The sequence below is a fragment of the Mastigoproctus giganteus genome, chromosome 10 (genome assembly GCF_048544385.1).
Source record: "Mastigoproctus giganteus isolate SK-2022 chromosome 10, ASM4854438v1, whole genome shotgun sequence".
NCBI classification, from domain to species: Eukaryota; Metazoa; Arthropoda; class Arachnida; order Uropygi; family Thelyphonidae; genus Mastigoproctus; species Mastigoproctus giganteus.
The window spans coordinates 177,999,780-178,023,652 of record NC_143584.1 but is presented as its reverse complement, the minus strand read 5'-3'; the positions used below and the strand labels follow the sequence as shown (position 1 = coordinate 178,023,652).

Here is a 23,873-nt window from a genome sequence, read left to right as displayed (position 1 = left end):
AGACATTTTCACAAACACAGACAGGTGTGAGAGTGTTCCAATTTAATTTCAAATCCCCTTAAATGCATTTCGCTTCCTCCCTACTCACCTCCTCCGATTTCATTGGCACCAGAGACCCCAGACCAGATTTAAGCTGGCGCATTACCCTGAAAGGTTGCTGACCTCTGTCCAAGTACACTGAATTACACAGATTACACAGTATAACTTAAAACCATGAAAAGAATTGGAATCGCGTTTCCTATAAAACACCATTACTGTGGTAAGTGACCGTAAAATTAAGGAAATTTGCTCTGATAAATAATATAAAAAACTGATCATGAGCATTATATTCAGATTGGGAAACTTAAATTGAGGACATCAGGCTGAGAACAAGGATTTCGTGGTTTGTTAATGCGCTTAACAGAAATCAAAAGATATCCTGAATATATGTCAGAGGGACACTGTCTCGTTTACAAATTTAGCCGAGAATTTACTCGGCTAAAATTGTAAACTGTCTAATTAAACAAAACTAATGTAATTTAAAATAATCCAAAAATTCTTCGTGAATAATTTGTACAGAATTAAAATTAAAAGACATCAAAATAGATTTCACAACTGAATAAGTAACAAATTGAAATAAGTAGATATTTATAAAAAGAAAGGCTGATATAAATAATTTATTTGGATTTCTCTCACACCCTCCTGGGCTTTCAAAGCTTTTATGGAGTTTATCAAGTACAAAGAGTTGGTAATAATAATATAATTTATAGTAACGAATGGGCCTGGAGTACTGGGGTCCATAGTTTAATATACACTTAAGTTAGTTATAAACCAGTTATACAAATATATTAACAAAAAATAAGCAGCTTTCGGGACGCGTGTCTCTTTGTCAACTGACAAATTAAATACAAATTTAAATACAATACAACGAGCTGAGTGAGGCACGTTAATCATGCGTCATTGTTGTGTTGCGCGGACGTGTGCTGCTTTCTACGCCACTGATCATCCAGCAATAAAACGGTTGTCTCCAGGATGGGATGTAGACGTATGCCTTTCTGGCGATTTAATGCCTTTGGATTGCTTACTATGTTGAGTGACTCTAGCCATAGGCGGTGGCGAGAGTGCCGTGAGTGGTCTACTATTTCAAAGTCGCGTTTGGGGTCAAGATCGTGGTTGGTGGCCCAGAAATGTTCCGCGACCGCGGACTGGTCAGTTTCGGCAAGCCGGATTGCTCTGTCGTGTTCCGTGAGGCGATCCTGGAGACGCCTTGATGTTTCTCCTATGTAGCAACTGTTACAGTCTCTACAGGTGATGCGATATACCACATTGCTGCGTAAGACAGGTGTGACAGGGGTCTTCACGCTGGAGACAAGTGAACGTAGGTTCCTGCAGGGTAATTGCACATATTTGATGTTGTAACTTCTAAGGACCTTCGAGATCCGTCCTGACACGCCTGGATAATAGGGAATGTAGGCGGACGATATACCGACTTGGTTCGGTGGTCTTGGGTTGGATGTGAGTTCTTCTGCCTGTAATAGGCATCTGCTTAGTACATGGGATGGATAACCAAATTTGGTTAGGTCCGCCTTCACACGGGAGATCTCGTTACGCCTAATTGTGTCGGTGCTGGAATGGCTCCAAGCCCTGGAGAATAGGGTGCGGGCAGTGCTATTGAGATGGCTTGGTGCGTGGCCAGACCTGTAGTTAGTGAATTGACCGCACCACATGGGTTTGCGGCATACTGCGGTCTCTAGATGTGGGCCTACGCGATGCACTTCGACGTCCAGGAACGGGAGCGTACCGTTCACCTCTGATTCTATGGTAAACTTGATGAAATTAGATAGGGAGTTGAGGTATTCCAGCAGTGCAGTTTCAGAACCACGTGGTATTACGGTGGTTTGATTTTTTCACGTGGTATTACGGAGCTACTGATTTTTTGTTAATATATTTGTATAACTGGTTTATAACTAACTTAAGTGTATATTAATATAATTTATTTCTGTATCGAATATTCAGATTTGTCCAATACAAATTGTATAAGATAGTATATATATAAGAAAATAAATATATTAAAATTAAATAATAAAACTAATATTAAATTATTATATTAAACCACACTTACACTACGTGAAAATTAATACTATAGTTTATTAGGCTGTTCTATTACTTTACATTAATACATTAATATGACGATTTGGGTATCTTACCGATACCCATCATCAGACAAAGCTTTTGGGGAAACAGAAAAATAGAAATGGTTACAAATTCACTTCCCTAACTGTATTAATATTAAATTAATTATAATTAGATTAATAAAATTATTTCCATAAAAGCGCAAATAATCAAACTTAGCACTGTGCTAAGGATTTTGCGACAATAGGGACCTAGCTAACTCTGTGATGGTGTAAAGTTGATGTCACACTGATGTCATGGCAGGCGACGTTCGAGATTGCTTTGCGGTAGTTGAAGAACTTGCTTAGCATGCAGGCGAATCAAATACAAATGGTTCCAATAATGAAGTGATTTTATTGTGGGTATATTGCGAACGGCAAATTTTATAATTATTTCAAAGCATTAGCAACTGTATTAACGTTTGATTGTTCATTTTGAGGTGTTCTTCAGTATATGATGCAAGAAAGCAAGCTTATACAGCATCAGCCAAAAAAAAAAAAAAAAAAAAAAATATATATATATATATATATATATATTTGTATATATATATCCCATTTCACACATCCATTCGCTCTAAAAGTTTGTCCAGTTCTTCCTTGAATTTATTTAAGCTATCAACTTCCACAACGATAGATGGAAGTTTGTTCCAGCAATCAAATACCCGCTGGCTAAAGACAAATTTCCGCACATCTATTCTGCAATTGTCTTTCCGCAATTTAAATTTATGTTCCCTCAGGTTTGTAATCTGAGAAAGAGGAAAAATCCCATCAGCATTAAGCCTGCTCAAACCATTCAAGACCTTATACACCTCAATCAGATCACCTCGCAGGTGCCTAGTCTCCAGACACTGTAATTTGCAAAACAAGCCTTTCTTCGTAAGAGCAACCCTTTGTTTCCCTCACGAGTCTTGTTGCCCTTCTCTGTACTCGTTCTAGCAACTCTACATCCTTCCTAAAATAAGGCCTAAAATAAGGCCTCCAGACTTGTATGCAGTACTCAAGGCGTGGCCTGACGATTGCCTTATACAAAGGGATAATCAACTCCTTATCCCTACTGGAAAAATTCCTGTATATCATTGACAAGACCCCATGACCTGCTCTGACAGCTTTTCTGCACTGCTCAGAAAACTTAATATCTGACTGAACAATTATCCCCAGGTCTTTTTCATTGTCTTACCACCCTGAGTGTAATACCACACAGCTGGTATGTTTCTCTGGGGAGTTTCTTCTACCCATATGTAGTACTTTTGCATTTGTCAATGCTAAACTTCAGTTGCCACTTCTCAGCCCTCTGCCCAACTTTTCTAGATTCTGTTTCTATCGTTTGTTTATGAAAATATTTTCTTTATCAATACAAGTAATCGTAAGAATTTGAATCAGTACAAATAGTCCTATGATAATACGGTTTCAAAGATATGGGAAAGAGTGACAAATTCCCCGAGGAAAGAACGAAGACGCTGTTGTTACAGCGTTCAAAATTCAACAGCACATACCGACTGACATAAGAAACATTAGAACTTACAACAGCAATATATAATTTGCTCTTTCAGCAGATATTAGCATTAGTAGAGGCCATTGATTACCACTCTCTGTCTTCTCCCACTCAACCATCCCTTTATCCATAGCAGCAATTTGCCGCAAATGCCACACTGCTCCAATTTGTGCAGCAGTCTTCCATGTGCAACAGTATCAAAAGCCTTTCTAAGATCCAAATATATGATATCAAAGTTATTCCCTGCATCCAGTTCTTTTGTGACCACATCATAATACCAATCAATTTGGTCAGACAAGACTTCCCCTCAACAAAACCATGCTGTGTCCGAGCTATAACTGAAATCTTGTCTAGATGATCCAGCAGTGTTTCTTTAACCAGTGCCTCCATTAATTTCCCTGGAGCAGAAGTTAAACTAAGAGGTCTATAATTACTTGTGTCGTCCTTTGATCCTTCTTTGTGAATTGGAGTCACATTTGCACATCTCCAGTCTATGGGTACTTCCCCTGAGTCCAAAGAAGCTCTCATAATTATGGCTAAGGGTTTGCTTACTTCCTTTTCTGCCTCCTTTAATATAACTGGATAGATCCCATCCACCCCGGGTGCCTTTTTTATGTTTATCTTCAACAATTTCTCCACCCCTTTCCTCTCAGTTATTAAAAAATCATCTAGCTCACTGCCAGAGTTTAATTCACCTCTGGTATTCCCCTCCCTGAATAACTCCTCATGGGTGAATATAGATGCAAAATACTCATTTAGTTTGTTAGCCACCTGAGCAGGATCATCATCAGTTGAACCATCAATATCCAGTGGACCAATCTGATTCATCCCTTTCCTTCTAGAGATTACATAGGTAAAGAACGCTTTGTTGTTTTTCTTTGCATCCTTTGCCAAGGATTTCTCATAATCTGCCTTTGCCTGCTTAATCTCCTTTGTGACTTCGTTACAGACGAGCTTATATCTATCGTAGGCTTCCATATCACCCATTAATTTATATGTATCCCATGTATTTTTCTTCTCTGCCATATGTCTCAGTTCATCTGACATCCATTTAGGCCTAAATCTTGAACAATATTTCTTAGTTAGTATGTAAAGCCTAGTAGCTGCCAAGATAAATTCTTTGAATGCTTCCCATTTTGAATTTGCTGTAGGTAACATCATCAGTTGGTCCCACTGTATAGAATTTAAATACTGCATCAGACCACTGTAGTCACCTTTACGAAAGCAAAAACCTTCGCTTTACCCCTGATGGTAGTTACCTCTTCGAGTAAATCCCACTTCAGCACACTGTGATCACTGCCACCTAGTGGTTCATTTATCTGCAGATTCTTAATGCATGAAGAATCACTGCTGATAATCAGATCAAGTAGTACTCCCTCAATTAGTAATCAGATCAAGTAGTACTCCCTCTAGTTGCCTCCCACAAAAGCCTTGTTAGTGTGTGAGTGACCAACCCATAAATTTCCGTCAATATCTGGGAAATTAAAATCCCTTATTATAAGACTGTGATTTACTGGCCCACTCTATTATACTCACAGAGTCATTAGGCCTATAACACATTCCTACTCTCAATTTTGATCTCCCAATGCTAATGTCACACCAAACTGATTCGACACTGAACTGTCCAGCGATGTCGACTGGCTTCACTTCCTTGGATTTTATGTGTTTCTTAATTAATAGCATAACCTCTCCTCCTTCCCTATCCTGTCTATCCTTTCTGTACACATTGTACTCCCCAAATTCCAGTTCTACATTCCTTATATCTGTGTGACACCACGTTTCTGATATCCCAGCAATATCTGCCTTTGTTTTTCTGAGCAATACCTCAAATTCATCAAATTTATTTACCAAACTCCCAGCATTGGTGTACATGCAAGTATACATGCATCTGTTCCTATTCTTAGCTACCCTAACACAAACCATGTGTTTACTTGTACCGCAATGACTCCCAGCAGTCTCTGAAATATCCTGCATCTTGTTTTCCAGGCTGCTGCTCATTCCAATAGAAGCTGTGCAAGAATCACTTTCACCTCTGCCAGTGGCTACTGTTAATCTATTAATCCTTGTATCCTCCCAAGCTAGCAGTTTTCCGACCCACCTAACACTGCCTCGATTGCATCAGCAAATATTCTTGCGCCCCGTCTATTTAAGTGTATCCGATCCCTGTAGAAGCAGTCTCTCCTGCTAACAAGTACAGACCAGGGTGAAAAAAATTCTACCCCTTGAGCCTTGCACAGTTTTTCCAGGGCCGAATTGATCGACAAGGTTCTTATCATATACTCCCTCCTATCGTGTCTGGGCAGAATTGCAGACACTTTCAAATTCAACCCTAATTCCCGGCTTTTTTTCAACAGTGACCTGTACTTAAGTAATTCTGCCAGTTTCCTACTCTTAATATCATTAGTGTCAACGTGTACAACAGTATCACCTTTTGTGCCCTTAAATGTTACCGGTTGTTTGGCAAAGTTTTTGCCAAAGACTATCCTTAGGATAGTCTTTGGTAAGGACTATCTAGAACGGATATCCTAGAGAGTCATTGAGAATTAATGAAGCTATATATACATGTATAACGCAATGGTGAGATGGAGACCACAACCAAAAAGTATCATTCAGCTTCTTGAGAAGGCTCAAAGACAGGCAACGCATTTGGCGAATTGGCAAAGGGGGATATCCATATGAGGAAAGACTTGGATTAGGTAGACCCTAGAGCTTGGAAACTAAGTGGCCCAGGTTGGATTTGACTGAAGTCTATAAGGCTCTGAGAAGGGACAGTGAAATTGGCGAATGTGAAATTTTCAAGGTCATAAATAATACTACAAGTAGAAGCCATAAATTCAAATTGGGCAAATGTAGGGTGTTTTCTTTTAGTCAGCAAGTTGTTGATTTCTGAAATAAGTTGCCTGCATGGGTAAAAGGTAAACTGCAGCCATTATCAACCAACTGCAGGATGGATGCCTCCTCAACGATTCATGTTTGAGTATTAATAAGGCGAAATTATGCAATAAAGCGAACATTTTCTGCATCAGCCAAACATAAGTAAAAAAAAAATAATAATAGTTTAAATAAAACGAACTCTTCATACCATTCTCAAAAGGTTATCATTCAGTTCTTCTTTAAACCTTTGCAGTGCCTCTGCCATGGTGGGAGGAAACTAATTACATTGTTTGATAACCTGCTGTCCATAGGTAAACTTCGCGAGATCCAAACTTCTGTTATTCTGTTTGATTTTATATTTGTGTTCCCTGGTTTGTTTCTCGTCAATGAGGAAGAACAGACCTTCCTCATTCATTTTATTCAACCTTTTCAGTGCCTTATACACGTCAATTAGACCTTCCCTTAGATGTCTAGTTTTGAAATTTTGCAGTACACACCTAAACCGTTGTCGTCACCAATATGGTCTCCCTTCTCTGATTCTCTCCAGAAGTTCTGTGTCTTTTTTAGGCTCAGTCTTCAGACCTTAATATTCCAATTGTGGTCTAACCATCGCTTTGTAAAGAGGAATAATGAATTCTTTCTCCCTACTACCATGTGGCCTAAAAATCATAGACAGCACACTTTTGTGCCTTCCTATCTGGCTGTTCACGCTCCATGGAAAATTTCGTGTCAGCTTGAATTATTATACTGAAGTCTTTCATCTTGAACCAATTTTAGCTTCTCGTATCTAAATCATTCCAGGATTTCTGCCTCCCCTCCCTCAAATGCATACCATTCTATTCTAATCTTATATTTAGGCATAGCCGAGCGGTCATGAGCGAAAGTGCGGTAGTACACCCTCTTTGAGTAGACCGTGGTTCAAGTCCCCCTGGCTGCTAAATACGATTCAGACTCCTCTGACCTGGTGGTCGTGTCGGAGTATAAATGAGAACAATCAAGCGCATAGTAAATATAGATTAAAGATTATAAGAGATAAACGTTTAACAATCTGCCTCATTTTCGAACTGATCTCTCTCTCTGCTAACATACACATTATACCACATTTGACCCCAACTACACTCTTAGAGCGGAAGGGGTGTAACTGTCTATTAATATGGTAGTTAAGTCATAAGAAACTACTTGGTCTTGGTAAGCGAAAAGTGACATGCATACCACAAACTGGCCGCCATTGTTTGTAGAATCCTGGAATTGATTTGCATGTGAGACAGTTGATGAACTCACTAGTTTTTGGATTCATTCCTTCAGGTATCATTTAGTATATAAAGGAGAAAACTTGCAGTTGATAGATTAGTGGCCTTATCTTCATTTGTAAGCTTTATCAGTAGAATATTATTCAGGATTACTATACAGTACTCGTAAACAAGTATGTTTTTGACTTCTGTTGATGACCTCTCATCCCCCAGAATGACCTTTTATTTGAAATACGCAGAATGGAAATCACAGCGTGACTCGAACTCACAATCTACGAAAGTGATGCAGTTATTCGCAGCATGGTCATAATAGTTCATTTTTATTTTTATCATTTACACGTGGAAGGTCTTTTGATAAGGGAGTTAGAAAGATATGATATCAAGGATACGCTGCTAATGTTAATCCTGAAGTACAACCTTTCTCGGCACATAATCTGGGACATTTAGGAGGTCGGCCAAATGTGGACTTGTCTTTGTGCCAGACATTTTGCCCATTCTATTCTAAGAGCCTTAGAGAACTGAGCCGATTAAGGCGATAACAAAATATTTGTCTCATAAATAAATTCAACGTTTAACGTCTTTGAGATTAGTTGAGGCAACAACGTAATTTTATTTCTAATGCAACCCATGTTTACTTCCGTTTACTGTTTAATAGCATTAAACAGTAAACGGACGTAAATACTTGGATTCTACGTACTGTGCTACCCACGAGGGCACTAGCGATATGGTAGAGTGTTATCGTGTTGAAACAAACATGAGTCTGTACTGAAGATCTGCCACACCGTAGGGAGCATGGAAATTGTCCAACGTGTTAAGGTGGCATCTGCTTTACAGCGTAATTGGTTTTTAAAAGCTTCCCAAAGACCGACGAAACATACAATGAAAATTCGATGTCGATCCGCTTTTTTCCTCTCAGGTATTACTCGAACATCAGAAGCTAACAGAAGTTTATGTACGGTTGGGGGGGGGGGGTCTGTTGAATCGGAATTGATCCCAAATCCCTCTCCGGGCACTAACAAAACGTACTGAAATCTGATATCAATCTGAAAATTTCCTGTGGAGTAACAATCAAACATTTGATACGTGCTTCGATTTTGTTTTAGACAACTCGACATTTTACAGAAAAGTTTTTTTTCCAAATTTCTGTATTGGTTTAATTTGAATGAAATTTGGGATGGATAGACAAACCTTCCTAAAAAATCCAAATATAAAGTTTCAGCATTCAAATGATATGAGTATAACTGAACGGTATTAGTAGTGAGTTGCTTTTCCATAATTTGAATGATTATGGAAAAGCAACTCATAGTCGAATGAATCGATTATTATCTGTCGATTTTACCATAGTCGAATGAATCGATTATTATCTGTCGATTTTACCATAGTCGAATGAATCGATTATTATCTGTCGATTTTACCATAGTCGAATGAATCGATTATTATCTGTCGATTTTACCATAGTCGAATGAATCGATTATTATCTGTCGATTTTACCATAGTCGAATGAATCGATTATTATCTGTCGATTATGCTCATCTTTTCATAATTTGAATGATTATGGAAAAGCAACTCATAGTCGAATGAATCGATTATTATCTGTCGATTTTACCATAGTCGAATGAATCGATTATTATCTGTCGATTTTACCATAGTCGAATGAATCGATTATTATTTATCGATTTTACCATAGTCGAATGAATCGATTATTATCTGTCGATTTTACCATAGTCGAATGAATCGATTATTATCTGTCGATTATGCTCATCTTTTCATAATGCATCTTCCAGTACTAATTGTAGAACTTTGTAGAAATGCTGATTAGCTGTTTGACTCAACGGAACAAATTTTTATTGCATAAGTGATGTTAAAAAAAATCCAAAAAAAATCTCCCGATAAATTTGTCCTTCATATTTTTTGTTGTTTTTACTGTGCATCAGAATCTTAGAATATATTGCGCCTGTGTACTATATTTATACAAGCTGTGTGTATTCATTAGCTGATTTGCTTGTTAGCTGCTTGTTTGCTTGTGTTAGCTGAAAAAACTGGACTGAATAAAAAAAAACCTACTCCCTTCATTTTAGATTGTTTTCAGCGACAACTTAAGAGGCCTTTAAGAAGCCTATGACAGGATTCGAACCCAGACTTTCCTGAACCAGTGCTAAGTAGCCACTTAGACATTCGAATGGACCCGCTCATACCAGCCTAAATGAGCAACTCTGGCCAGGAGCAACGTAACTGGGATTACTTTTCGTATTTTTAAGACCTCCATTATTTAATTTTCTCAACTGGCGGGCACACCCAAAATTCTTTCCAGAGGTGGTAGAATCATCAGGCTTATTATATCTATTTCAAAGGGACTAACTACTTCGAGGATGCGATACCTGGAAAGTGGCAACTTTTTTTTTTCTTTTTTTTAAATGCTATATATTGGAACTTTTTGAATCGTACCTCGTGTACTTATTATAAATCTGGCTGTTGTAATACTTACGACACTTGTGTAAAAGGTACAGATAAGTCCCACCGACAGCACCGAGAAATAAATGCTGAGCCCGGTTACTGAAATAAAGAAAGCAACGTATTTAGTAAACCCTTACTTGTGAGAAGCAATGTTTCAGAATCAATATAACAATACACGCTCAAATTTACAAATAATAAATCTGGTTGCGACAATTCATATAGCTCTTCGGTATCGTTTTCATTCTGATTTCCATTCACTGCATATATTGATGTAAATGATTGATTAAAACACAATTATTGTGTAATACATTAAAATTTATGACATTTATTTCTTCACGTGCTTCATACTCGGCACGCTGGCCAGCTCTGGATACCTCCTTTCTCTTTGAAAGGTAACAACTAATTATTTGATTTCAGCTGGCCTTGGTTAAGCATATACTGTACTTAGCATCTCACATTCTCTCTCTCTCTCTCTCTCTCTTTTACTCTTTGTTGCGTACCGTTGAATTTACTATTATAAAGACTTCTTTATTTCATTTATATTTACCATCAATTTAAGGATAAGGAACAAAAAGCGTGGGTAAGGAGTAACTATGGAATTTCATATTATTATTTTATAAAGACATTGCATAAAAAACATTATGGGAATCCTATTGTCTGGAAACTTGATACTAGACATGTTGGACAAACAACTTGTATAATCGAGACCCGCTAATATTCGTAAAATCGGACCCCTTTGAAGATGGTATAAGCGAAAAGCCCCTATCAAACTTTGGGTGTTTATCTCCCTTTATACTTTCAATTATTCGGCATGCATGGATTTAGGGTCAAAGCTTACTTTCTTTCATTTGTCTCATTATAACGTTCCTCAATCTTTAGGCAGATCTTTCAATAGTATTTCCATTTGTTCTAATTACATCTTACCTGGATGCAGCTATTCCTGAAAAAATCTCAGGTAAGAAAGAATTCCTGACTAATTTTTAAAATATAATATTTCTTAATATCCTTTTTTATTTCGTTTAAATTCAAACCATTGATTTAAATTCAAAATGAGGACACAGATCCTTTACAAGAGAAAATCACAATAAGTTAGCATTTGTCCGATTTTACGAATATTAGCGGGTATCGATTACACAAGTTGTCTGTCCAACATGTCAATTATTTTATAAATTGACATTTAATTAAAATTGGCTTGACCAGAATTTTTTGTCTTATGTTTAAAAGCTAAAGGCCATTGAAACAACCGCTTCAGTTCCTTGCTGATCTTCTTAAGACTATTTATATGTGACTTCAAAAAGTTGCCATGTTATTGCATTATAAAGATCATCTAATCAACCCTTCCCCCTCCTTCTACAAAAGAGTTTTACCTTTCTTCCTAGAAGGGTATTCTACCTTAAATCCATTTCACTGATCATTGACAGCTCTTTATAGAATGGATGGGGAGAGGAAAACAAAAATTTCCATTTGGATACATTTAACAATGTGTCAGTGCCTGTCAGCTTCATTTTGTTAGTCCTTCGAACGTGCATAAAAAGTGCCATTCTGAATGAGCCAATTTTGACGAAATTTGGGAAGTGAGAGGCAGGGGGGCGGTCTTTAAGATTCATCGATCAAATTTAATTTGATCTAGATTGAACAATTTGGATTACCACTTTCATGTATACTTTAAATAACATACATGTTTGCTTGCTTATGCTTACGTAATTGCTGTAATTACACATTGTAATTGCTGTAATTATGGTGATCTGAACCTATTAGAACCTATAGTACTTAATACCTGTGTGGATTGAATGTTGAGAAGACGAAACGCTTGAATTTCTGCAATTTCGTTTAGATATTCCGTTCTATACAGATATTTTCTGTTCCCCACCAACTGATTCCCTGGCTACTCCTCTGCCACATTCCCAGAAAGACACGTACTGGTGTTTTTAAATTGCGTCATGGATTTTCTTTCTTTCAGGATAAAAATCAGAATTAAATTTTGGAGAAAAATCTACTCATTCGCCTGCGAGTTGCTAACTCAGCTCCAAGTAAAAGAGTCGTTAGAAGTGCTTTGGTCAGCAATTAAAATGAAACCCACGTTTTCAAACGGGTAGCAAGCCATTGTATTGACAAAGTAATTTCCACTATTTACAAATCTTTAAATCACTCCATGGAAGAAACTTATCGTCTCGACAAACTTCATGACTATCTTTTGGTTTGCATCTAACTCAATTAACATCATGGCATGAGCAAGCTTATTTCAGCTGAGTGATTATCAGTGAAATGATAATCACTCAGCTTGCTTTAATTATTATTGATTATTATGACAAACCATATACCGTCTTCCTTTCATTTATTTCTTTGTTATTACTTAATAAGTGATTACTGGAATTAAAAGTATTTTTGATTATTGTCAACTCACCTTCTGCCAGGGCCAAAACGGGTGCATAGATGACGACCGGAATGTACATGATCTGCAAGAAAAAAACAACCAGTTAAGAAGCAGGTCACGATCTCGCCTTTATTTTTGTGTTTTGGTTTAATCTTTAGCAATTTGCCCTATCTATTTGGATCATCGGGTACAGTTCCTTAGCCTCAGATAAAATGCAACTGACATACCTCCAAGGTTTCACCTCCCACACTCTTCTATAAGAATTGAAGACGTGAAAATGATGACCGGAGGAAGTTTTATGGGGAATTAGAAGTGGAATAAAGAAGTGGACCGATCTCAGCGACATATACCGGGGTTACTATGGAAGCAGAATACACTTATTGAATATGGAGTGAGATATTTACAGGCAGGTGGCAGAAGGAAATTTCATTGTGAGGGTAGTAGCTTTCTTGAGAACAACGTTATATTGCATCGTAGAGCTGCATCAAACGCACTAAGAAGATAAATAAAAAAAATTTCTTTTTATACTCCTGGACTACTACATAGGGTCAGACAAGTTGCATGCGTACACAAGCATGGTGGATATTTTCAACACATTCGAGAACAGCCCTAATTAAATTCTGTATTAGTTTTTAATGAAATGTATTGCAAACTGTATGTATGTATTGTATGTCCACCATGCTTGTGTACATTTCTTCAACCTCTCCATGATGATGAAGAGGTTGAAGAAATGTACACCGAATTTGAGAGTCTTCTAGATGAGCAGAAAACCCACTACACTATTATTATGGGGGACTTCAATGCTAAGGTTGGAAAAAGACAAAACAGCGCAGAAAGGGGAACTATAGGAAATTTTGGAATTGGTGAAAGAAATGAAAGAGGTGAAAGACTTGTGGAATTTGCAGATCTCAAGGATTGTCAGTAATGAACATTTTTTTCAAGAAAAGGGTGGACAGAAAGTGGACATGGAAGAGTCCATGAAGAGAAGTCCAAATGGATGAACAACTAATGAAATCGACTTCACCCTCACTAACAAAAGAAGGGCATTCGAGGTGAGCGGACGCGCTTAGACAGGGCTCCTCAGTTAAGTGGTTTACTTTTGGATAGTGCTTTTAAATATTTGATTTATTTAGATATTGTTGGATTATTTTGTTATAGGTTTTCCTGTAACTGTTCGATTTTAATAATATTATAGATATAATTTTTTAAAGTTACTTTCATTGATATTTATTTAATTTTATAATGGTAGTTACGAGATCTGCCTTAAACACGTCACAGGGTATTGTGACTCACACGGAAATAGCAGATGGCGATTTACGGGTGAGTCATGATTTAATCCGTTGTGGAACCTGTGGAATGTTTTCCAAGGTCGACCTGGTGACTAATCCTATCTCACCTGGGGATTCTTTTCTTTGTGATCGATGTAAGGAGTGTACCGATCTTAAATTACAATTTGGTGCACTGATGGAACAATTTGAGTCCCTGAAAAAAACGAGTGCTTGCCCTCGAAAATAATGCATCTGGGAGCTCGTCAGGGACTCAAAACTCCAGCAATTTACCAAGTGATGCACACTCGATTCGAGCCTCAAAACAGAAAAACCAAGTGCAAACTACTCTGGTTAAAAAGGACATTGTTTTATTAGGAGACTCCATTGTCAGGGAAACGGGGAATATTTTTTGTAATAAAGATAGGTGGAGCAGAACCAGGGTATGTCTGCCGGGAGCAACTATTGATGATGTCACCAACAGATTGTCAGATTTTAAAGGGGGTAAAGAAAATATTATTATTCATGTGGGGACAAATTTCTATCAGCATGGCCCACACTTGTAGGTAGAAGGAATTCGTTTTGTAGAGACGGGATACACTTAAACAAAGGTGGTGCAAAAGTTTTTGCCAGTATTATTGAGGATACCTTAAAGGTTCAGGTAAAACTGCTAGTTAGGGGGGGATGTGGGTAATACTGACACGCGTTTATCTGATAATATTGGTCAATGTAACTCTTGCACATACCTTAAGAGTTCTTATCTGTTACCCCAACTTGACGTATTATCTAGATGTTCTGGGGTCAAAGACGTTTCACGTGAGCGGGTAGCTAATATCAGGGAAGAGAGCCTAAAAAACTTCAAGGGTTGTGTTAGGGTTGTTAAATATACAAGAACAGTAAATCTTAATTGTTTATACAGTAACGTTAGAAGTGTCGTCAATAAAATGAGCGAATTCGAACTGCTGGTTAAAACAAGTAACGCGGACATAATAGGGCTTACAGGAACGTGGTGCCACCCGGAAATTGGAGATGATGAGTTTCAGTACGGCTTGTATAATGTATTTAGGAAGGATAGGTTAGATAGAAGGGGTGGTGGGGTAATGCTTCTTATCAGAAGCAGCCTGAGTGCGACGATAGCTTTCCCGGATTCAGACATTTCACATGCTAGTATAGAGTCTGTATGGTGTGAGATAGTTGGAAACAAAGGTATAATGCGAGTAGGAGTAATCTACAGACCAGGTGATTGTGAAGATTATGACAAAAGCCTCTACATGCAAATGGAATGGGCAAGTAAGCGTCAATGCCTTATTATGGGTGATTTCAATTTGCCTCTAATTGATTGGAGTAAATGGGAAGGAAACTCGACATGGGGAACAAATTTTTAAATCAACTAGATGACTGTTATTTGTATCAACATGTCAGGGAAACTACTAGAGAAAAGAATATCCTAGACCTCATCATCACACATGAATCAGATGACATAACAGGGCTGAGAGTAGAGGAACCAGTAGCAGGAAGTGATCACGGAGTTCTACGGTGGATGATGACGAGGGAGGTAGCAGAAGTAAAAGGCAAAGGAATGGGTTTTAATTTCAGAAAAGGAAATTACGATGCCTTAAGGTACTACATGGCCTCTATTAACTGGGTAGATATCGCGCAGAGAATGAATACCATTGAACTGTGGTACGCTTTTAAAACATTAATCACAGATGCCTTGAATGCGTATATACCATTAAAAAATACTCCACGAAAAGGGTTCCAAGTTGGATGAATAGTGAAGTTTCCGCATTACTTGAGCAGAAAAAGGTGGCATGGAAAGGTTACAGAGCAATAAAAAATACTGAAGCCTATAACAGCTACAAGGTGATGTGTAATAGAGCCACAGAAAAGGTTCGACAGGCAAAGGCAGTTTATGAGAAATCACTAGCAAACAGAGCAAAGAGGGGGGGATAAAGAATTCTTCACATATATAAATGCCAAGAAGAGCAGGACAAACCAGATCGGACCTTTACGTAAGGGAAAGGGGATAGTAATAAATACAACAGCTGCCGTTGCAGATGAACTCAACAGTTATTTTGCATCGATATTTACAAATGAAAAGCCTTTTGTGGCAATGGGAAATTGTGGGAGCGAAGTTAAAAAATATGTAATTAATGATATTGAAATTTCGCAAGATTATTTAATGAAAAAACTTTCGAGCCTTCAGACCAGTAAGGCTCCTGGAGTTGATGGAATACACCCTATAATCTTAAGAGAGGCGGCAAGCGAGTGCATTGAACCATTGAGGCTAATTATGCGAGCATCACTAGACTCTGGGGAGATTCCCTTAGATTGGAAAAGTGCAAATGTATCTCCCATACATAAGGGTGGCTCTAAAAGTGAAGTTGGAAATTATCGACCTGTCAGTCTGACTTCAGTAGTAGGGAAAATCATGGAGGCAATGACCAAGGGTGGAATTCAGGATCATTTGGATCGAACTGAAATTCTCAAGGATACTCAGCATGGTTTTGTAAAGGGAAAATCATGTTTAACAAATCTGGTTCGCTATTTCGAAAGGGTTACTCACGAGCTGGATTTAGGGAATAATTTCGACATTGTTTATTTAGATTTCAGCAAAGCTTTTGACTCAGTCCCACATGAGTGGTTGCTTTATAAGCTGGAACAGTTTGGAATCACTAGGAAAATCCTTAGATGGATAGAAGGATGGCTTCAGGGCAGGAGGCAGAGGGTTGTGATAAATGGCTATTCCTCATATTGGGTTGATGCAAGAAGTGGGATTCCCCAAGGATCAGTATTAGGACCACTGTTGTTTTTAATTTTAATAAACGACATTGATGAAGGAATAGAGGGCGTGATGTCTAAATTTGCAGATGATGTTAAAATTGGTAGAGTAGTTAATGATCACTGTCAAGCTGAGCTTGTTCAGAGAGACCTAGATAGCTTCAGGAATGGTCAGAAAAATGGCAGATGTGCTTTAATCCAGCAAAGTGTAAGGTATTACACCTGGCAAACAGTAATCCCAAAAAAACTTATTCACTTGGTGGAGTTCAACTAAACCCAGTACTGGAGGAAAGGGACTTGGGTGTTACGATACGGTCAGACCTGAAATTCTCTGAGCATTGTAAACAGGTTGCAAGGAAGGCCCATGGTGTCCTATCGATGATCTATCGAACTTTTGCAAGTAGAGATAGGGACGTGATAATCCCCTTATATAAGGCTTATGTTAGACCACACTTGGAATACTGCGTTCAAGTATGGAGACCGCACCTAAAGAAAGACATCGAGCTTCTTGAAAGGGTGCAAAGAAGGGAACTCGCCTGGTGAGATCGGCAAAAGGGCGTCCTTATGAAGAAAGACTTCGAATATGTGGGTTGGAGTTTGGAAACTAGACACCTTAGAGGATATATGATTGAGGTGTTTAAGGCTCTGAGAGGCATCAATAAAATGAATGAGGACAAAATTTTCAAGATTATAAATGATGCTAGAACTAGGGGACATAAATTCAAGTTACGGGGGGAAATGTTTAGATTGGACTGCAGGAAGTTTTATTTTAGCCAGCGAGTTATAAATTACTGGAATAAATTGCCTTCATGGGTGGTAGAGGCCGACAGTTTGGGGAAATTCAAAGGTCATCTGGATAGTACTTTCGGGTAAGGGAAACGCATAGGATGATAGGTTTAATTTCCTTTTTATTTATTTTTTATTTTATTTTTTTTATTTATTAATTATTATTATTTAGTTATTTATTTTATTTATTTATTTATTTTTATCATTGTTTTGTTCGGATTTTTTATTTTTATTATTTTTTTTATTATTATTATTTTTTTTTTTGGCTGGTACAGCATAAGCCATAGGCTTTCTTGCACCATGCGTCCGTTACTAATACTAATACTAATACTAATATATTGTGAATGATGTTACCGTCCTGAATAAGATAAATGTTGGAAATGATCACAGAATGGTAAGATGTACACTTGATATAGATGCAGGAAAGGAAGGGAAAAACTGACTCGAGTAAATAATACAAAGGTCTTTGAGATAACAGAAGAGAAGAAAAAGCAGTATGTACTGGAACTTAAGAACAAGTTTGAGCTTCTGCAGACTGCTCAGGACAAAGATATCGACGAGGAATATTACAACTTTCCGAAAGTGATAAAGCCCAAGAAACCTATAGGGAAAAAGAAATCCAAAGAAGAAAAAATTAGTCAAGAAACCGAAGGCGAAAAATGAAGAGCAAGATAAACACTGACGAGGAGAAAATTGAGTATACTGAGTTATGCAAAGCTATTAGAAAGAGACTCAGAGAGTACATAAGAAGATTTAACATAAGAAAAGTAGAACAAGAATTAAGGAAAAACAAAGGACTTAAATCAGCAGCCATGAGCAGTAATACAGAAAGACAAATGATAGTGAAACTGAAGAATAGCGATGGTGTACTTATAAATAGCAGAGAAGGCATAATTAAAATAGCAGAAGACTACTATAGAGAATTATACAAGGAGCGAGGGAATGATGGCAGCAGTGGGGAAGATGGATTGCAAATTAACAACACATACGACTTACCTGATATTCTTCCTGATGAAGCAGAACATGCATTGAAGAAAATGAAGAATCAGAAAGCCCCGGGGGAAGATGAAGTTACTGTAGAGTTTTTAAAATTGGGAGGAAGAGACATAACACAAAAACTGGCAAGGCTCTTCACAAAGTGCATTAGAAAAGGTGTGACGCCTAAGCAGTGGAATAATGCAGTCATAGTTTTGCTGCATAAGAAAGGAGATAAATCAGATTTGGAAATTATAGACCAATTAGCTTCCATATCTACAAGTTGTTCACAAGGGTCATTACTAACAGATTAGAAAGAATACGTGATGAGAATCAACCAAAAGAGCAAGCTGGCTTTAGGACAGGATTCTCAACTATGGATCACCTTCACGTAATATCACAGCTAATGGAGAAAGGAAATGAATATAAAACACCATTATGCCTGGCATTTGTGGATTATGAAAAGGCATTTGACTCCATACAGCATAAGGCAATGTATCGGGCACTGGAAAGACAAGGCATAGAAACCCCACATATTATGATTTTGAAGAAAATATACGAGAGTGCTACCTCCTTTATTAGATTAGACAAAGACAGTAGCAAATTTAAAATCGAGAAAGGAGACACAATACCTCCGAAACCGTTTACCGCTGCCCTTGAGGAAGCTTTCAGAAGATTAGACTGGTCGCAGAAAGGAGTCAATGTAAACGGAGAGTACCTAAACCATTTACGATTTGCAGATGACACTGTGGTCATAAACCACGATCCCAAAGAATTAGAGGAAAATCTTAATCAGTTATGCACAGTTAGTAAGGATTTTGGACTAAAGATGAATATGGCTAAAACAAACGTAATGATGAACAAGTATGCCACAGAAAGGGAAATAATGATTGAAGGAGCAGTAATTGAAAAGGTGGAGTCATATGCTTATCTGGGACAGGTTATTATCTGTAATAATGATAAATGGCTGGAAGTCAAGAGAAGAATAAATTCTGTATGGATAGCATTCAGGAAATATAGTCACATACTGAGGAGCAATATCCTAGTTTGTTTGAAAACGTAAAATAATGAACCAATGTATACTCCCCACCATGACTTATGGAAGTGAAACTTGGGCACTCACCAAAAGAATGGAAGAGAAGCTGAGAACTACACAGCGAAGAATGGAACGAATTATATTGGGAATCAGACTGTTAGATAAGAAGAGAACACATGGATTAGGCAGCAAACTCAAGTAAAGGACATTCTTATCAAAACTAAAGAACTAAAATGGTCTTGGGCAGGACACATAGCTCGAAGACATGATGACAGATGGACTAAGAAAATAACAGAATGGTTTCCAAGAGGAGATAGAAGGAAACCTGGAAGACAAAGGCGGAGATGGATAGATGAAATTCATGAGTTTGTGGGTAGTAAATGGATGGCCAGTGCTCAAAACAGAAGGAACTGGAAAGTTGCTGGAGAGGCCTTCGCCCTGCAGTGGATTGAAAATGGCTGATGATGATATGATGATGATTTGTAAGATACAAAATCTTACAGAATAAAATCTTTATTAAAACTTTGGAAATTAATTTATTTTAACTAATAGATTCTTGTCGCAAATTGAATAAAGTAGTTATATCGCGTAAGATAAATTATAAATATTATTATTCGGCGAATAGATAGGTTCGTGAAGGGTAAGAAATAAAGGCAAGGTCCACAAGCCATTAGATGTGCAAGATGTGGGAGGAGTAGGAACAAAAAGAGAGTGAAGGGGTTGGAGAGACACACAGAGTTGAGTTTTTGTAGGTGTTAGTAAATATGAGTTAGTAAAAGGGACAGAGTTGAGATTTTTGTCGGAGTTAGTAAAATATGAGTTAGTCAGACACAGAGTTGAGTTTTTTGTTGGTATTAGTGAAAATGGTTTAGTGTAAGACAAAGTTGAGATATTTGTCGGTGTTTGTGAATATGAGTTAGTCAGGAACACAAAGTTGAGATATTTGTCGGTGTTTGTAAATGAGTTAGTAATAGGGACAAAGTTGAGATTTTTGTTGTTGTTAGTAGTAAAATACAATGTATGAGTTAGTCAGAGACAAAGTTGAGATTTCTGTCGATGTTAGTAAATGTGAGTAAATGTTACTAACACCTACAAAAACTCAACACGCAGAGTTGAGTTTTTGTAGGTGTTAGTAAAAATGAGTTAGTAGGCACAAAGTTGAGAATTTTGTCGGTGTTAGTGAAAATGAGTTAATAGACACAAAGTTGAGATTTTTGTCTGAGTTAGTTAGAATGAGTTAGTACAGACAGAGTTGAGTTTTGTAGGAGTTAGTTAAAATGAGTTATTGTTAGGAGTTAGCAGAAAGTAAGGGAGCCGAAATGGAGAAGTTAGAGGAAGGACGTAAAGTAAGATAGCGAGGGAGAAATAAGGAACCTTGGTGAGTCGGAAGAAGCAGCCTTGTAGAGCTGAAAATAAGGGGCCTTGGTGAACCCGAAAGAAGGAGCCTCGTGGAGCTGAAGTAGGAGCCTTGGTGAGCCCGGAAGAAGCAGCTACTCTGACCTGATGAAAATAATTCATTCTTAAGAAATAAAAGTACCCGAGATCCAAGAAGGAATCCAATATCTTATGTCGAACTCCTCCAGTGATTGTGAGATGCGACCCAGATTGAAAAGATCCACTACTCGCTTAGTGAAGGACGAAGGATGTACCGTGAAGTCTGCCAAGTTATCTAAGTAAGCGATTAGTTTACTTAAGTACTTTCACCATCACACAAAGACTATAGACACCCGATAACCAATTTATCAGAACTTTTGATTAAACACTGTGAGATATGTATAAGAAGTACTATGTTGTAATTAATAAGTTTGTGAACGGTATGAACTGAAGGACATTAGCCAGGGCAAGTTAATAGATATATATATAAATAATTTTGGAAGGGAATAGATATATTATATAAATTTCTGAAGTGTTTGATACCTGTTAATAATTGGTTAAATAAGTGAATGACTAAGTATGAATTTTGGAAGGGAATAGAGAGGATAGACGGATGTTAGTAACCTTCAAAGGTGCAAGTAGTTAATTGTAGAAATTTGATAGTGGTGTAATTACCTAGATTAGAGAAGATTGTAGGCTATAATCTGTTAGAAATCAGAGTAATGATTTATACTGAAATTAAGAGTATAGGAGCTTTATCAATTTGGAGTAGGAATTGTTTTGTAATAAAAGGAGAATGTTAACAGATTCTTTTAAAAGTAAATTGAACTGAGGAGTAAGGAAGTAGAAACATTATTATTTTGTTAGTTTAAAAGAGGGGAGATTTGATTATGATATATGTAAAAGAGATAACCCTACTTGATTATACCCAATAGGCAAATATACCTTTGCTCATATACATTCAGTTCTAAGAAGGTGAAATTAGATTTATTTGGTTATGTGTTTAATAAATTTCTTTTGTGTTGATGTATCTTTGTAAATATGCACAATAAACTGTTTTATCCAATATGTGTGTAGTTTTTGTTGTTCTGAATACCAGCCTATCTGAAGGGGAATAAAAGGTATATATATATACCAAGAGTAGTTCCCCGAACCTGAAATTTTCTGAGTAGATACTAGTCAGGTGCGCAAGTGGGGAGTTTATTTTAAAGGGGAACTAACCAAAAAGGATAGATAAAATTATAATTAAAATATTGTAAAGTTAAATAGGAGACAGATAATATATATAAAAAGAAAAATATAAAGAAAAACCACCCCCACAGATTGCAAACTAGATTGCATTTTAATTGGATAACCTGTATAATGACATTGCATTTTAATTGGATAACCTGTATAAATACTCGTGTATTTATAGCAGGATTGTAATATTCTGCTATAAATATAGTATTATGGTGTCAGATTGGTGATTAATACAATACGTTATTAGGCAGGTGAAAATAGATGAATTCTCAATCACACCTCTCGCATGTAGCACAGTGGATATAATAGTGTCCTCCTACACTGGGTGGAAAAGTCCTGGGTTCGAATCCCGTCGATGAGGCGAGGAATTTTTGTGGACATTTTCATAACATGGCTGAGTTAGTCGGTCTCTGGCGAGAGTTGCATGGTTTTTTCTCCAGAAAAATACATGCAGTCATACGTATATACTGACGCTTCATGGGCGTTTGTTGCTTTTTCGCTCATAATTTTGGTCACTGAGAATACAGTGAGGCGTCAATGAAGAGTTTCCCATAAACCTTGTGGTGGTAAACTTGTATCTGGTAAATTGCTTCTGTAGTTTTATTTATTACTATGAGGTTAAGGTCACATTTCATTGGTGAAGAAGTAACGTGAAAGACTTTCTCTAGTGACTGAGAATTTACCTTTCTCTTGAGAAATATAGGGAATTCCAGAATCTTCAGGATTGCGCTTTGAACAAATATTTGCAAGCAAGTGAAATTCACTTCCTTCCCTGTTTTAGATTCTATGATAGTAGAATTGAAACCATATAATTGCCCAACGCCATGTCTGTTTGTACAGCTATGTAAAATGTAAAGCAGTTTGGAAGTACATGTACTGGTTTTAACAAAGACCTTCTGCTCATCCCAAGGTCAAGTGTGCGATGATGCGGTCAGTGATCTGTCACGACGACAGACGGATGGCTGGCACGAAGTGCTTAAATTGTGCTTTAAATATTTTCATGTCTCGTAGTTGTAAAGTACATTTTCTACACAGAGGTTCCAAAAACAAGTTTGTGCCTGCTAATTCACTTACTTTAAATGACACAGTGTGTTTAATGCCATGATACCAGCTGCACTTGACGTACAGTTGATTTTCTTTATTGAATGACAAATTTTTTATTAGGGAATCAATGAACAATAGTTTGCTCTTGTACCTGAATGCTCTTTTAGGGGGTCGTATACACGGTTGTAATGGGGATCTTCTTTGAAATAAATAATGTATTTCACGCGTGTTGTTTTCATCCAAAATCTCTTTTGTTTCTCATATATTGCATACTTTTAAATAGTGCAGTATTTTCTAGACAATTTATTTACTGTGACAGTCTTGTTTATATTAGAATATGATGTCCATATTCTGGGGCCCAAGGCAGTACAAATATATGTCCAAGACCTGGAAAATATCATCCAAAAATCAATAAAATTACTACTAACAATACATGATGATAGAATATAATATGCCCATGGTATTAGAATATGATGTCCATATTCTGGGGCACAAGACAGTACAATATATGTCCAAGACCTGGAAAATATCATCCAAAAATCAATAAAATTACTACTAACAATACGTGATGCAATATGTTTTCACGGGAAATAGATATACCTTTAAAGATTTTCGTTTTCTTATTTAGGGCGTGCAGAATTTAAGGCTTTTTAGCTCTAAATCGTACACGTGTTATTTTATTTATTAAACCAGCGAACTGTTATCAAACTCAAATTTCTTTATAAGTTCTTATATTACAGAATCTTAGATTGCATAGAAAATATAACTTATTCTGTTCC

The 23,873-nt window shown here is 37.2% G+C and overlaps 1 protein-coding gene across 1 annotated transcript in view; it reads right to left on the bottom strand.

Moving 5' to 3' along the window:
• LOC150079576 (sodium-coupled monocarboxylate transporter 2-like) overlaps positions 1 to 23,873 on the bottom strand; it is a 118,993-nt gene that overhangs the window by 65,632 nt on the left and 29,488 nt on the right. The window contains exons 3-4 of the mRNA XM_090384096.1: positions 12,625 to 12,676; positions 10,252 to 10,319 (exon numbers count right to left, since the gene is read on the bottom strand). Coding sequence (XP_090240222.1) covers positions 10,252 to 10,319; positions 12,625 to 12,676 — 120 coding nt within the window. The remainder of the gene's footprint in view (positions 1 to 10,251; positions 10,320 to 12,624; positions 12,677 to 23,873) is intronic.